Source organism: Thermobia domestica, chromosome 11, assembly GCF_964235325.1.
Source record: "Thermobia domestica chromosome 11, izTheDome1.hap1.1, whole genome shotgun sequence".
In the NCBI taxonomy this organism is placed as follows: Eukaryota; Metazoa; Arthropoda; class Insecta; order Zygentoma; family Lepismatidae; genus Thermobia; species Thermobia domestica.
In genome coordinates, this window is record NC_137464.1 from 229960020 (window position 1) to 229974115 (window position 14096).

The following is a 14096-nucleotide window of genomic DNA, read 5'->3' on the forward strand; positions in this document are numbered from 1 at the left end:
TAGATATTGTCAAGAGGGGGAAAGGGAACTGTTTAGGATATTGGCTGACGAGGAACTGTATTACGAGGGACGTGCTAGAGAGTATTGTGGAAGGAAAAAGAGGGAGGGAGCGAAGCAGATTAGTTGAAGGAAGGTATTGAAACAGAAAATTGCCACGTCAAGACGAAGAGACTAGCTGAGGACCACCGAACGTCGAACCTTGTCTGTTGAAGCAAATAACCTGCCAATAATAGCAGAATAGCTATTATGATGATGATATGTTTAGCAATATTGACCAAAAAAAGAGGGAAAGAAAATTAAAATAATAATTATTATAATCAAACCTCTTAATATTTTAGAATAATTTGAGGGAAAACTGAAAACGACTCAACTATCTATGTCTTTTGTGTAGACTCAATTTATATAAATACTGTTGACCTGTATTAGAAATACAAAATAAGGGCATCAAACTCCAAGTTATTTGAAGTCTCACTTGTGAATATGGATTACTAGCATCAAGTATCTACTTTGTTGGGTTAAACTAAAATAATATATATATATATATATATATATATATATATATATATATATATATATATATATATATATATATATATATATCGTTAGTCAATCACTTTATTACTATTAGTAAAGCGCTTTCTAATATCGGTCATCTTCGATTATTTTTATGTTTCCCTCTCTTCCTCCTCCCCAAGTTGCCGGGCTGGGCATCACAAGTGTCACTGTTCGTGTCAGAGACCACAAAAACTATAGATTCGGCACTAATATTTGGTCATTTTTAATCATTATTATGTATCTCCCACTTCCCCAAATTACGAGGCTGAATTTGGTCGTAAATGGTATAGGAAGTCTCAGTATTCAACTCAGCGACCTCGAAAACTATGGATTCGACACTAATATTCGCCATTTCCGATCATTTTTATATATCTCCCCTCCCCTCCGCCAAGCTACGGGACTGAATTTTGATTTAAACAGCACCGGAAGTATCATTGTTTACCTTAGCGGTCCCCAAAACTATAGATTCCATTTTAATGTCGGTCATTTTCCATCATTTTAAAATATCTTTCCTCTCCCTCTCCCCGAAACTTCAAGATCAAAGTGATATGACAGAAACCATCTCAGGCCCGATCCTCATCTATCTTAAAAGAAGATCGAGTTCGGTGAGGTGGTTCAAGAGTTATTAAGTTTTATTATATATATATATATATATATATATATATATATATATATATATATATATATATATATATATATATATATATATAGTATATCCCCTTTCGCTCTTCTCCCCCTAGGTTCTACCATCAAAGTGAACTGACATATAACATTCCAGGCTTGAACCTCATCTATGTTAAAAATTTGATCGAGATTACTCGTTGGTTGAAGTTATTAAGATTTATTTATTATATAACTCCCCTTCTCCACTCTCCTAAGCTTACCGTCAAAGTGAAATGATAAAAACACTCCCAGGCTCAAACTCCATCTATGTTGAAAATTTGATCGAGATCGGTTGGGTGGTTCAAGAGATTAGAAGTCACAAAAATAGTCACTTTCAATTTTATAACATAGATTTATTGTTGTAGGATAATATTATATCGCTCAATCCTCGATGTGTCGTATACCTAAGGATGCTAAAAGTTATATTGATAAACAATTATTCAACGTATAAGCATCCGCCCATGAAATCAAACTTGCGGTCACATGTATTAAGTTTTTTCAATGTCATGAAAATGTTATTTCGATATTAATTTTATGAGCACACATTAAAAATTCCCAACGGATGCTTGAGTCTGGGAGCCAAGGCCATACCCATGTAGTCGACACTTATGGTGTACGGTATTACCAATGTTCAATACTACATTTCACTTTAGTTTTGGAAGAAAAACACCACTAATATGTTTTGAAACGAAACGAAATATCTAGTTTAACGTCCCACGATTATGCATCGGGGCTAAGGGAGACGATATTCATGAGAAATGAATGAAATAGTGGATTGAAGAAAGTAGGAGGGAACATCAAAACACCGAGAAATAAAGACCTGCACGGGCCGAAGTTTTCGGCCCGAGCCCAATCCAGCCCGAATGTACGTAGGCCCGGCCCAGCCCGAGCCCGAAACGTTTTGGAGATTTTCGGCCCGAGCCCGGCCCGGCCCTATGAGTTTTTTAAAATTCTTGGCCCAAGTCCGGCCCGGGCCCGATAAATTTTCGAAGTTTCATTTTGTAACATTTTTCACGGGCACACTTCTTCAACGTTTGCATTTATTCTAATTATCGTTTAACGAATGTCAATAATTATTAAAGAATTGCAATTAATCGGCCCCAGCCCGGCCCGACCTGAAAAGAAATCAGTGTCGGGCCGCCAAGCCCGGCCCGACCCAAAGAAATAATAGAATCGGCCCGCCCAAGCCCTGCCCGCGGGCAGGGCCGGCTTCGGGCAAGGCCCGGCCCATGCAGGTCTCTACCGAGAAAACCCACGCACACGGTGTTTGCCCACTAAAAAGTTTCCATGGCGCATGCTAGAATCCAACCAGGGACCCGTATAACCACATGCGACTGCTCTACCACCGAACCGGTACTTGTGCAAGACTCTTGCGCAAGAGTCTTGGTCTTAGAGGTGTGGTCTTGGTGTTGGTCTTGGTCGTGCACCCCTTGGTCTTGGTCTTGGTCTTGCATCGGGATTCCTGGTTTTGGTCTTGGTCTTGGTCTTGCATGCAAGACTCTTGCAAAAACTGCAAGACCAAGACTCTTGCGCTCATCACTAGTTTTGTTTGATCTTTTGTTTTGAGACCATTAATGTTTTCCACCGTAAATGAAATTCCATCATACATTTGTGCAGTTAACTTCTTGTGGATTGCGTTCGTAAAATGTTAATTTTTACCAATGTCACTTCCCTCAAGAGTCGCCTCTGTTACTGACGTTGTTTGTCATTCCGTACCAGTATACACAAAAATTCTGCAGACATCATTTTAATTGTTATGTTTATTATCGCTATCTATATCTCAAATTTTTGCGTTATGTTAACAAACGATTCTCGGGCCCTTTTGTTGCGGACCCGGGCTCTTTTGATGAGGGGCGTTTTGATTCGGGCCTTCTGTCTCGGGCCCGTTTGTTGAGGAAATATTTCGACCCGGGCCCTTTGGACGCGGGCCCGTTTGACTGCGGCTTTATTTGACCCGGATCCGTTTGACGCAGGGCCTTTTGACTCGGGTCCCTTTGTCGGGGAACACTTTTGAGTTGGGTTCTTTTTATGAGGGGCGTTTTGATTCGGCCCCTTTTGACTCCAGCCCTTTAAACCAGCACCTTTTTGACGCACGGCCGTTTGACTCGGGCACTTTAGTAGGGGGACCCTTTGGACTCGGCTCCTTTTTATGAGGGCCGTTATGATTCGGGCCCTTTTGTTGTGGAGACCTTTTGAACAGGTCCCTTTTGATGTGGGGCCGATTTCACTCGGGCCCTTTTGTAGCGGGGCCCATTTCGACCCAGGCGCGTTTAATGCAGTCCTTTTGACTCAGGTCTTTTTGTCGTGAGACTTTTGACTATGGCCCTTTTGATAAGGGGCGTTTTGATTCGGGCCTTCTGGCTTGGGCCCTTTTGTTGCAAAGACCTTTCGACCCGGGCCCTTTAGATGCGGGGCCGTTTGACTCCGGCTTTATTTGACCCAGGTCCGTTTGACGCAGGGTCTTTTGACTCAGGTAACTTTGTCGTGGAACCCTTTTGACCCGGCCTTTTTTTATGAGGTGCGTTTTGATTTGGCCCCTTTTGACTAGGGCCTTTTTAATCCACGACCTTTTGACTTACGGCCGTTTGACTCGGGCCCTTTCGTAGCGGGGCCCCTTTTGACTCTGCTCCTTTTTATGAAGGGCGTTTTGATTCGGGCCCTTTTGACTCGGGACTTATGTTGTGGAGACCTTTTGACCCGGGCCCTTTTGATTTGGGGTCGTTTTCACTCGGACCCTTTTGTAGCAGAGCCCCTTTTGACCCGGGCTCATTTGACGCAGTCTAAAATCACTGTCAATGAATGTCGACGCTGTCTAAAATCACTGTGTATTATTTCAAAGTCGTAAGTGATTGATTATGTTGTGTGATTCCATTATATGTGATATCCTATAGGCATTATATTAGCGAACTGGGAGAAGTAACGATAATATTTAAAAAGTGATTGTTATAAATAAATGGTGGTTCCGACCGGGACCTTGAGACTTGTTAGTAGTTCAGAGTAAACAGTCTCATATTTGTTGATCACCACGGATTACATTTTATTAAGGAACAAGAGAAGGATATATCGCAATCCAAAAATAAATATTCACAGTGATGAAGGCACCAATAGTGGAATTGAAGATGTCCATTCGTCAATGAATATGACTGAGCTTATAAGACAGGACAACAGTTGAATGCTAAAATGGAACAAGTTACGCAACAGATGAATCTCAACAACGAACAAATCACGCAGCAATTGGATGCTAAAATTGAACAAGTAACGCAGCAGTTGAATAACAATAAGGAACAAGTAGATGCCAGGATGGAACGATTGATACAACGTTCAGATATCAAGATCGAATAAATATCCAAACAAATTGATACCAAACTGGAACTAACCGATAACAGAATATAACAGATAATTCACAGTTTTGCGATAGTGCAAAGTTCCGTCGAAGCAGTGGAAACGAGAGTCAACAACCGAGATTTAGATAATGAAGTTACTAGAAGAAGTGCAAAACATCAAGGAAAGATTGGAGACAGCAGATAGATCTATTGACCCAGTTATCACCATGACTTGTGTAGACCAAAATGCTGATGGAACCAGACCACGTGAGGAGGGCAGCATTTCACCCGATTGTTATTACGAAGAAGAGGTCGCTGCTTCCAGTTCTGAAAACCAAGAAAGAAGATTAAGGCAGAAAACTGATAATCACGACAAATTTAGAAATGCAAGGTATTCTAATACACATTTCAAAATTAGTAAAATTAAGTCGTTGACCAAATTCAGTGGTAGGTCCGAGGATATCCCGACCAGAACATTTTTTTAGAAAAATTTGAAGAAGAATGTGAGTTGGTCGGCGTATGTGAGCATAATTTCCTTAAAATTTTGCCACATGTTTTATTGTCATCCTGTTCGGCAAGATTTAACGCTATTAGAAGTAATTTAAGTACCTATTCAGATTTCAAAATTGCTCTGTTACCCAATTTTGAAAATAACTTTTTGATGACAAATCGGGAGGCGCTTATTAACAATAGATATTATGATCCTAAAGTAGATAAAAATCTCACTGATTTTGTAACCGCGGCATATAATGAATTGAAATTGATAAATCCTTATCAACCTGAATTACGCGTTATCGCGTCAATACGAGTGTTGTTACCTTCTAAGCTACAGAAAATCTTAATATCGTCCCAGTGTATTCATTTTAATCATTTACTTGCAATAGTTCAAAATTTTGAAAGCCAGATGAAGTTGCAAAGTAATTCTAATAGAAGTCAAGCCAATCACTTACCTATTCGCAATATTAATTTTAAGGAAAATCGTAATTATAATGTAAAAGGTAATTCTGGATTTTCTCGTACCGGTAATATAACTGAACCTAATTGTAACGGAAATATGACCGAATCTAATTTTAGAAGGAACAGAAATGGTAATTGTACAATTTTTAGGAATAATGGAAATAATCGATCTAATTTTCTACGTAATCCTAGATTCCACAGTAATAAAATAGAGGGCAGAAATTTCCAGAATAGGAATCAAAGAGCTGGTGAAGTAAATAACATACAGGACTGTATTCAAGATTGTGCCATTCAATGCAACCTAATCGAATGTTTTGGTAATGTAACTTGAGCTAAAGTTATATCGTCCGACAACACATATTCAATTAATTATCGTTTTGTTTCACTTCGAATATTCTTACGACATTTTTGTAATTTGGGGACGCTATGGCTCAGTTGTAGAGCGTTCACCTCTTCTGCATGGTGTCCCGGGTTCAAACCCTGCTTCCACCAAGTGAAATTTGTGGTGGACAAACACCGTGTGCGTGGGTTTCCTCGGGGTTCTCCAGTTTCCTCCCACTTTCTTCATTATACCATTCCATTCATATCTCATCATTATCGTCTCCTTTGGCCTAGCCGCCATTACCGTGGGACGTAAAACTCAAAGATTTCATTTCACTTTTTTGTAATTCGCTCTTCTTCTGTTATAAGCAATCACATTTTTACTTACAAAGGTGTATTTATCAGAGTTTTTGCTAATTATGTCACAAATGGAAGAATCAGGTCATGATGTATTTCTAGCTTATACTAATTATTTTGTCAACGTTGTCGAATTAAAGAATCTGTTGTAGGACCTGAATAATTAACAAACTGGTCACAGTTTTGAATATGTTCTCCCTATCTATGATTTGATATAATATATATATATATATATATATATATATATATATATATATATATATATATATATATATATATATATACAGGGTGCGGCACTTAAAACCGGCCCGTCGTAATATTTTGGTATATTGTGTTTTTGGCAACACTTAAATAATCTACCTTCCTACCAAGAGATAGCGTGTCGAGGTCGGGTCGACTTACGTGACCTGCAGCAGTCACGTGCAGCCGCAGCCAGTGAAAATTGTCGAAACCAGTTGAGAAAAAGGCCTCGTTGTGTTAAGCCGGGTGAGTGTCAGTGTGTGATAATGCCGTATTCGATACCCGAGCGTGTTGCCATTGTTGAAAGGTTCATTCTCACTGGATCTTTTGTGAAAACAAAAAATTTGTTTCGGGAGAAATTTCCAGGACGTTCTGTGCCAGCAAAAAGCACCATTCAGGAATTGATTGAAAAATGGCGGCGTACAGGATCGGTTCAAAATGCTCCCAGGAACAGACGACCATCTGTCTGCACACCTGAATTAAAGATGCAGGTGGAGGAGATAATGACAAGAAGTCCTCGAAAGTCAACCAGGAGATTGAGTCAACAGGTTCATGCGAGTGAGAGAAGTTGCAGACGTGTTTTAAGGGGACTGAAGTTAAAACCGTACCTGATAAGTGTTATGCAAGAACTGAAGGAGCCTGACCTGCAGAAGAGGGTGCATTTCTGTTCATGGCTGTTGAGCAATGTTGCCAGTGGTTTCTTGGATCCACTAATGCTCATCATGAGTGACGAGGCGTGGTTCCACCTGTCTGGGTACGTAAATTCCAAAAACAACCGGTATTGGTCGACAGAAAATCCACACGCAATCCACCAGGTACCCTTGCATGGTGAGAAGATTGGTGTTTGGTGTGCCATTTCCGCCACACGCGTTATTGGGCCCATATTCTTTGAGACGACAGTGAACAGTGACGTGTATATGGGAATCCTGGAGGAGTTTTGTACACACTTGACCGAAGAGGAGCGTCAGTTATGTTACTTTAAGCAGGACGGTGCAACATGCCACACATCAGCTGCATCATTGTCCCTTGTGCATGAGATGTTTACACCAGAGAGGACAATCAGCAAAGGCTTGTGGCCTCCTCGGTCACCAGACTTGTCCACGTGTGACTTTTACTTATGGGGACTGTTAAAGGGAAGAGTATACGAAACAAATCCACACACAATTGAAGAACTCAAGACCAGGATCCAGGATGTCACCAATAGCATTACAACACAAGAACTGACAAGGGTATATATGAATCTCCTCAATCGTGCTCACATGTGTGTTGAAGTGGGCAGAGGACACTTTCAGCACCTGCTGTGAAGGCTGCTGTGAAGGTGAGTAGTCATATTCAATACATTACATTTCATTTATGTGTTGTAGCTAATCATATTCAATACATTACATTTCATTTTATGTGTTCACTTTACGGGCCGGTTTTACGTGCCGCACCCTGTATAAGGGCTATTCGAAAAATAAGGTAGCTATTGTATATGTGAAATGTCAGTCCAGGATTCTTTCTTTAAATGTGGACAATTTAAGAAGTCTTGTTCGGGAGCCATATATACAACGATATTGTATATTTGTAATACTTCCATTTTCTATTTTAATTATTGTGGGCAAAAGGTGTTGCTTAAAAGTGCATAAACTGTGATGACGAAGATATATATATATATATATATATATATATATATATATATATATATATATATATATATATATATATAACCGTTGTTATTGTAATAACAGATTCGTCGTTTTTCGGGGTTGCTATAACAACCAGTAATTATTGATTGATTGTGATACTAAGAGAGAATAGAGATAATGATAGCCGACGCTGTCTAAAATCACTGTGTATTATTTCAAAGTAGTAAATGAGTGATTATGTTGTGTGATTCCATTGTACGTGATATCCTATAGGCATTATATTAGCGAACTGGGAAAAGTAACGATAATATTTAAGAAGTTATCGTTATATGGCTAAGCGGAGTAAATATGATGTGGATGCAATTTGAGAAAACAGTCGTAGAAATTTCATTTTTGCGAGGAGAATATTAATTCAGCGAAATATATCGAGGTGTTGCAAAATACATTATTACCTTTCTTTGAATTGAACGCCTGTCACCAGACACCACCACTTCGTGGATAACGGAGCATCAACTAATAGGGCAAAGCTAACCGCCTACAAGAAGAAGCAAAACGGGGTTTAAACTCTGTTGCGGCCCGAACAGTCCACAAACATAAATCCCATTGTAAATATTTGACATCTACAATAGATTCCCTCACATACCCGGAAAGAAACAGCACTACAGGAGACACTGTATGACAAATTATACCATCTATTACAGGATGATATCAATGAGTTTCTGGTTTGAATGCTACGTATGGGTGAAGCTTGATGGAGTGGCAACTAACTGCACATCATGATGGGAGGTAACTTATTAGCTCTATAATTAGGAAAGGTTTCTTCTCTTCACCGGTACTTAATAATGACCACAGCTTAATTTTTGAGGCGTTTATTTACTTATGTCAGGGCAGTTTAATTGAAATCTTTACATTTTCCAATACGGACTGACAAAATAGTTTCATGGCTGACGGAGATTGAAAAACAGTAGTGTAGATTATAAAAGCAAACAATTGAAGATAATACGATAAGATAATACCAAGATAATTAAGATTACGATATTTAAGATAATACGAATTGATTCCATATCACTTTAAGAGACTAAACAATTAAGTACTTTATAATAATTTTCGTTGAAATAAATCTTAACAACTTGTTAAACAGCTGAAACAAAATAGGACGTACTAAAAAGATAATTTATCATTGATAAAATTGTTGATTAACAATGACGTTATGTTAATTATCACATATTATTTCTAATTTTCCTTGTCTTCCTAAAGCATTTCCTTCTGCAAACGTACTTGAGCATGTGATCTGCTATGCTTCATTCCACTTTTTAAGGAGTTTGTTTATTGACAGTGACGTAAGTAGCGAAAGGAGGCAAACGGGGCTTGTTTCCCGGGCGCCGGACTGGGAGTGCGCAAAATTGGGCAAATATTTTGCGGGAACGTTTTGGTTCAGTTGGTCAGGGGGGTTCTAAGGCGAGTTGTTGCCCCGGGCGATAACTAGCGCAGCTACGTCGCTGTTAATCGAAACACCTTTATATACGTATTTATTCTGTCTGGCCGTGTGTCTGTCCGTCCAGATAACAAAAATGTATATAACTACCTGATGTATCATCATGAATTTTAGCCAGGAAGTAAGAGGGTCAAAGGTCAGGAACCAAGTTCATTGATGGAGCTAATATTCAAACTGAAAATTATAGAAACCAACTGTTTCCGGTTTTACGCAGGAGCGGCTTTACGATTTTAATTTTGGATAGGCCCACTCCCACGCTTATGGATAAATTACATATACACATTTCATTGATTAATATCAGTAGGAAATTATTTTTACAGTAGTGGTTGATGTTTTTTGTTAAATAATTATCTATCATTAATGCAAATAGTGGAAAATAGCCTATATTTACTCTTTATTGTATCGTTTAGCGTTTATATATTTTTCAAATTTTTTGGGTAGGCCTGTGCCTACAAGGCCTACCCCCTAAAGCCGCAACTGGTTTTACGTTGATTACTATAGTGCAGTGATCACCAAATTATCGATCGAGAGCTACTAGTAGGTCGCTGGGACATTTTCGGCAGGTTGCATTAACGCTTCCATTGGCTAACCTTGATTCTTCCACTGAGCTAACGCTAACAATAGAGGGTGCTGACGACTACAACTGCTTGTTTCTCCCGCGCAACTGCCATTGCCAGCCTCATCTCACAGTTGATTGTATACGCGTGGGGTTGTGCACATTATGTTTTTCGTGTGTATATTAGACATTTGCTAACTTGGATAGTTTGATTTCATTGTGCCTGTTATGTTTTTCGTGTGTTAATTAGACATTTGCTAACTTGGATAGTTTGATTTCATTGTGCCTGTTATGTTTTTCGTGTGTTAATTAGACATTTGCTAACTTGGATAGTTTGATTTCATTGTGCCTGTTATGTTTTTCGTGTGTTAATTAGACATTTGCTAACTTGGATAGTTTGATTTCATTGTGCCTGTTATGTTTTTCGTGTGTTAATTAGACATTTGCTAACTTGGATAGTTTGATTTCATTGTGCCTGTTATGTTTTTCGTGTGTTAATTAGACATTTGCTAACTTGGATAGTTTGATTTCATTGTGCCCGTTGTTTTTCGTGTGTATATTATTAGACATTTGCTAACTTGGATAGTTTGATTTCGTATTTACTAGAAATGTAAGTTTATTGGCAACAAGCAAATGTAAGTTTAGAAAAAAATGATAGTTGTTTCGGTTAGCACTCACAGTAGGATTTAAAAACGGTACGGTAGGTCGGAAGCTTCATAAGTTTATTAACTATTGCTATAGAGTATAAACGGTAATAGGAAGAAGCGGTTTCTTGCAATCAATTAACCCTAAGTTGATGCCAATTGGCATCATAATGAATTAATAACAATAGCAATGATATTCTTAAAATGTGTACATTAGCGAATAGCACACGCCGATGCCAGGTGGCATCAATGGAGTTAAGCTTTCTACCACACAGTTTTCATCTAGTGGCATAGGTCGGACAGAGAGTGTCAGAGAGCGTCAGAAAACATATAGAAAGCACAAAACCTGCATATTTGCTACTTGTAAATTTTTTCACAAAACTTTTTTTCTGCTTTGTTAACATTAAATAAAAAATCATTGTTTCCTAATCCTCAATATCATTTGGTTTCTGCTGATATTGACACTAAACTCTGTTTTCACTAGTGTAATACAACCATGACATCTATCCTGTACCTTAATATCCCAGAAATAAGAACATAAAAAAATCATATTATTGGATATTATTTACATTTATCAACGTAATGCATAAAGAAAGAAGAAAAATAATTTCAACACGACCAAAATTAATTCGTGCAATAAAGGATTAAGCGTCCCAAGAATATATTTCAACTCCATCGATAACTCTATATTTAAACCGGAAGTGATAGAAACTCACTACTACTTCTGATATTACGTATGTTCATCCGTCCGGTGGACAAACAATCCCAATAACTACTTAACTAGTTGAAGGAGAGATCGCGATGGATATTGGGCTGGATGTTGAGGATTAAAGTTTGGAAGCGAGTTCCATGATGGAGATAATATTCAAACTGGAAGTAGAAGGAAACAACCACTTCCGGTTTTTTAATGTTGATCACTATGGAGGAAAATCGGTAATATACTGGGTGGCCACAAAGTCCCGTTAGCAAGGGCGCCGACTTTTTTGTACATTTTGGAGGCTCCATTCAAATGCAGAAGGCATATATGAGAATTTTAAGACAAATTATGCATTGAAATTATGTCAAATATTGTATATTCACAAGTACAATGCGGGGGCCCACATGAGCTTTGGAGGGCCCGCCCCCGGCCCTCCTGGAATCGGCGCCCTTGCCCGTTAGCCCTGAAAATAAGTAACATATACCATTAAACGTACGTAAATAACTACACGAAAAGAAATGAATGACCTGAACAGCAATGCTTTCAAGATGTTTTATTGAGATAGAAAACATTAAGTCAAAGGATCAGCCTGTCGACCGTCATTCTCATGACAAAGGATAATAGGCCGCCAGGTTCTGTGCGACATTTTGTGGAGCATTGCAGGTGTAGCTCGAGTGAAATCTTGTTTCTCAGTTTCTGTCAGTTCGGCAGTGGTATCGTAACGATTTTGCGCAATGATGCCCTTTATGAACCTCTATAGCACATTCACACAGGTGGTAAGGTCTGGGCTTCGTGGTGCAGGCAGATCCAGACTGCCACGAACAATACAACGCTCAGGAAAGACTTCCGTAAGATATTCGTGTAGGGCGAGGGCATAATGGGCAGGTGCCCCATCATGCTTACCTGTGTGGTTTCTCTCATGCACCCAAGAACTTGCAATAACCCGTTCTTTAATACTGTAACTGGAAACATCAGCCATCATTCGCACAATCTGAAACAATGGAAAACCTTACATCAGCATTTATAAAGGGATAATGGGAAAACTTACATTAGCATCTATCAAGGTTTAGCGGGACTTTATACCGAGAAGCGGTTTATGTGAGGGATTAAGCGTTCTAAGAATACATTTCATTTCCATCCTTAAGTCTCTACTGAAAACGAAGTAGAAAATCACTACAACTTGTGGTCAGGGGCGTCATTTAGGGAGGGCACGAGGGGGCAATTACCCCCCCCAAGAGTTTGAGGAATATATATACTTTAATCGATTGTCTACTAATATACTAGTACAAAACCGGATAGTCTTGTGTCTGTGGTGCTTTTGGCCCCCTCAAGCGAAGTCTGAAATGACGCTCCTGCTTGTGGTTTCAATATTGGTTTACATAAAGTAGAATCGATAACAGATAGTGAGAAGGGTTTTTTTTTGGGGGGGGATCGATATAGCGTTGCAAGAATAGCTACCATCATATCTCTTTACTTTCCATTTAAAACAGACCTGACAAAATTAAACCATCTCACTCTAACAGTGATAGAATGGGTCATGCACATCGTCGACATCATCACTTAGGTCACGACTTTTATCCAGGCCATCCAAGTCTGGGTCTCGCTAGTGAGTCATAGAGACCTGATGAATCAAAAGGAACCTAAATATAATATCTGCTGTATTTCTGCAGAATTTTATAGTTGATTAATGCAGTGGTGCCCCCCCTTATGTCCATGACGCACCCCCCATCTGTCTATCCGTAGGTGTTCTTCCATGAAAAAAATCTTTTTTTCGATTAATTTTTACATTCCCTCAAACATATTTATACAGATTTTTAACCCCCCAAATATTTCAATGACGCAGTTTGCGTCATAGCCCCCCTTTGTGGGCAGCCCTGATTAATGATGTTCAATGCTTGAGCATTTATTCGTTTGATTCTCGCTGTGATACTTCTCAATCAAGATATGTTTTGAATATTTCATTTTTTCACAAATATAATATCATGTTCATCTTTTGTTTCCCCATAGGTGGTTTTCGAACATAGCCTGTTCAAAAAGAATCAACAGAACAGTTTTTAGGCTCAGCGATATTTTTTTATATTCTAAACGGTAAGTTTTACATGTTGAATAAACTTTGACGATCTCTCAATAGAAAAACTCGCAGCTTATTGTTCCTGTAATCCTGACGCGTTTGATAAATCTTGTAGTTATCTTTAAGTGCAATGCTTGACACACAAACAGACGCAAACAATAGGAAAGATAAGAAAGATAACTATATTTAGTGAAAAGGCAATGAGAGAGGAGAGAATCATGTGTGTTACAATATTTTAGTAGCTTCACAAATACTCCCCATGTTTATGACGACTTCGTTTCCGGATACTACTTGGCCACTAAGAGGCTGTGTATGAGTCATGGTTCTGTCCGGGTCGTCGGATCAGTTCGAGTCATGGGTCTGTCCGGGTCACCGGGTGCGGTGGATCATATGGGTCTGACTGCCTATTGATCTTCCGGGTCACGGGTCACAAAGTTCGTGAATAATTTCCTCACTGCACCCTTAAGCAAGATACGCAAAAATAAATATTTATCCTATTAAGACATGTACACAAACACCTGAAATGCTTTTGGAAGTTTGAATTCCCTCTCATCTTGACGAAATTCTTTAACATCATGTTCGTGGGTTT

The 14096-nt window shown here is 38.9% G+C and overlaps 1 protein-coding gene across 1 annotated transcript in view; it reads left to right on the top strand.

Moving 5' to 3' along the window:
• Positions 1-4690: 4690 nt before the first annotated feature.
• Positions 4691-14096, top strand: part of LOC145665485 (glycine receptor subunit alpha-2-like) — a 229088-nt gene continuing 219682 nt past the window's right edge. Inside the window, exon 1 of the mRNA XM_081732794.1 lies at positions 4691-4932. Within this exon, the coding sequence (XP_081588920.1) occupies positions 4691-4932 (242 nt within the window). The remainder of the gene's footprint in view (positions 4933-14096) is intronic.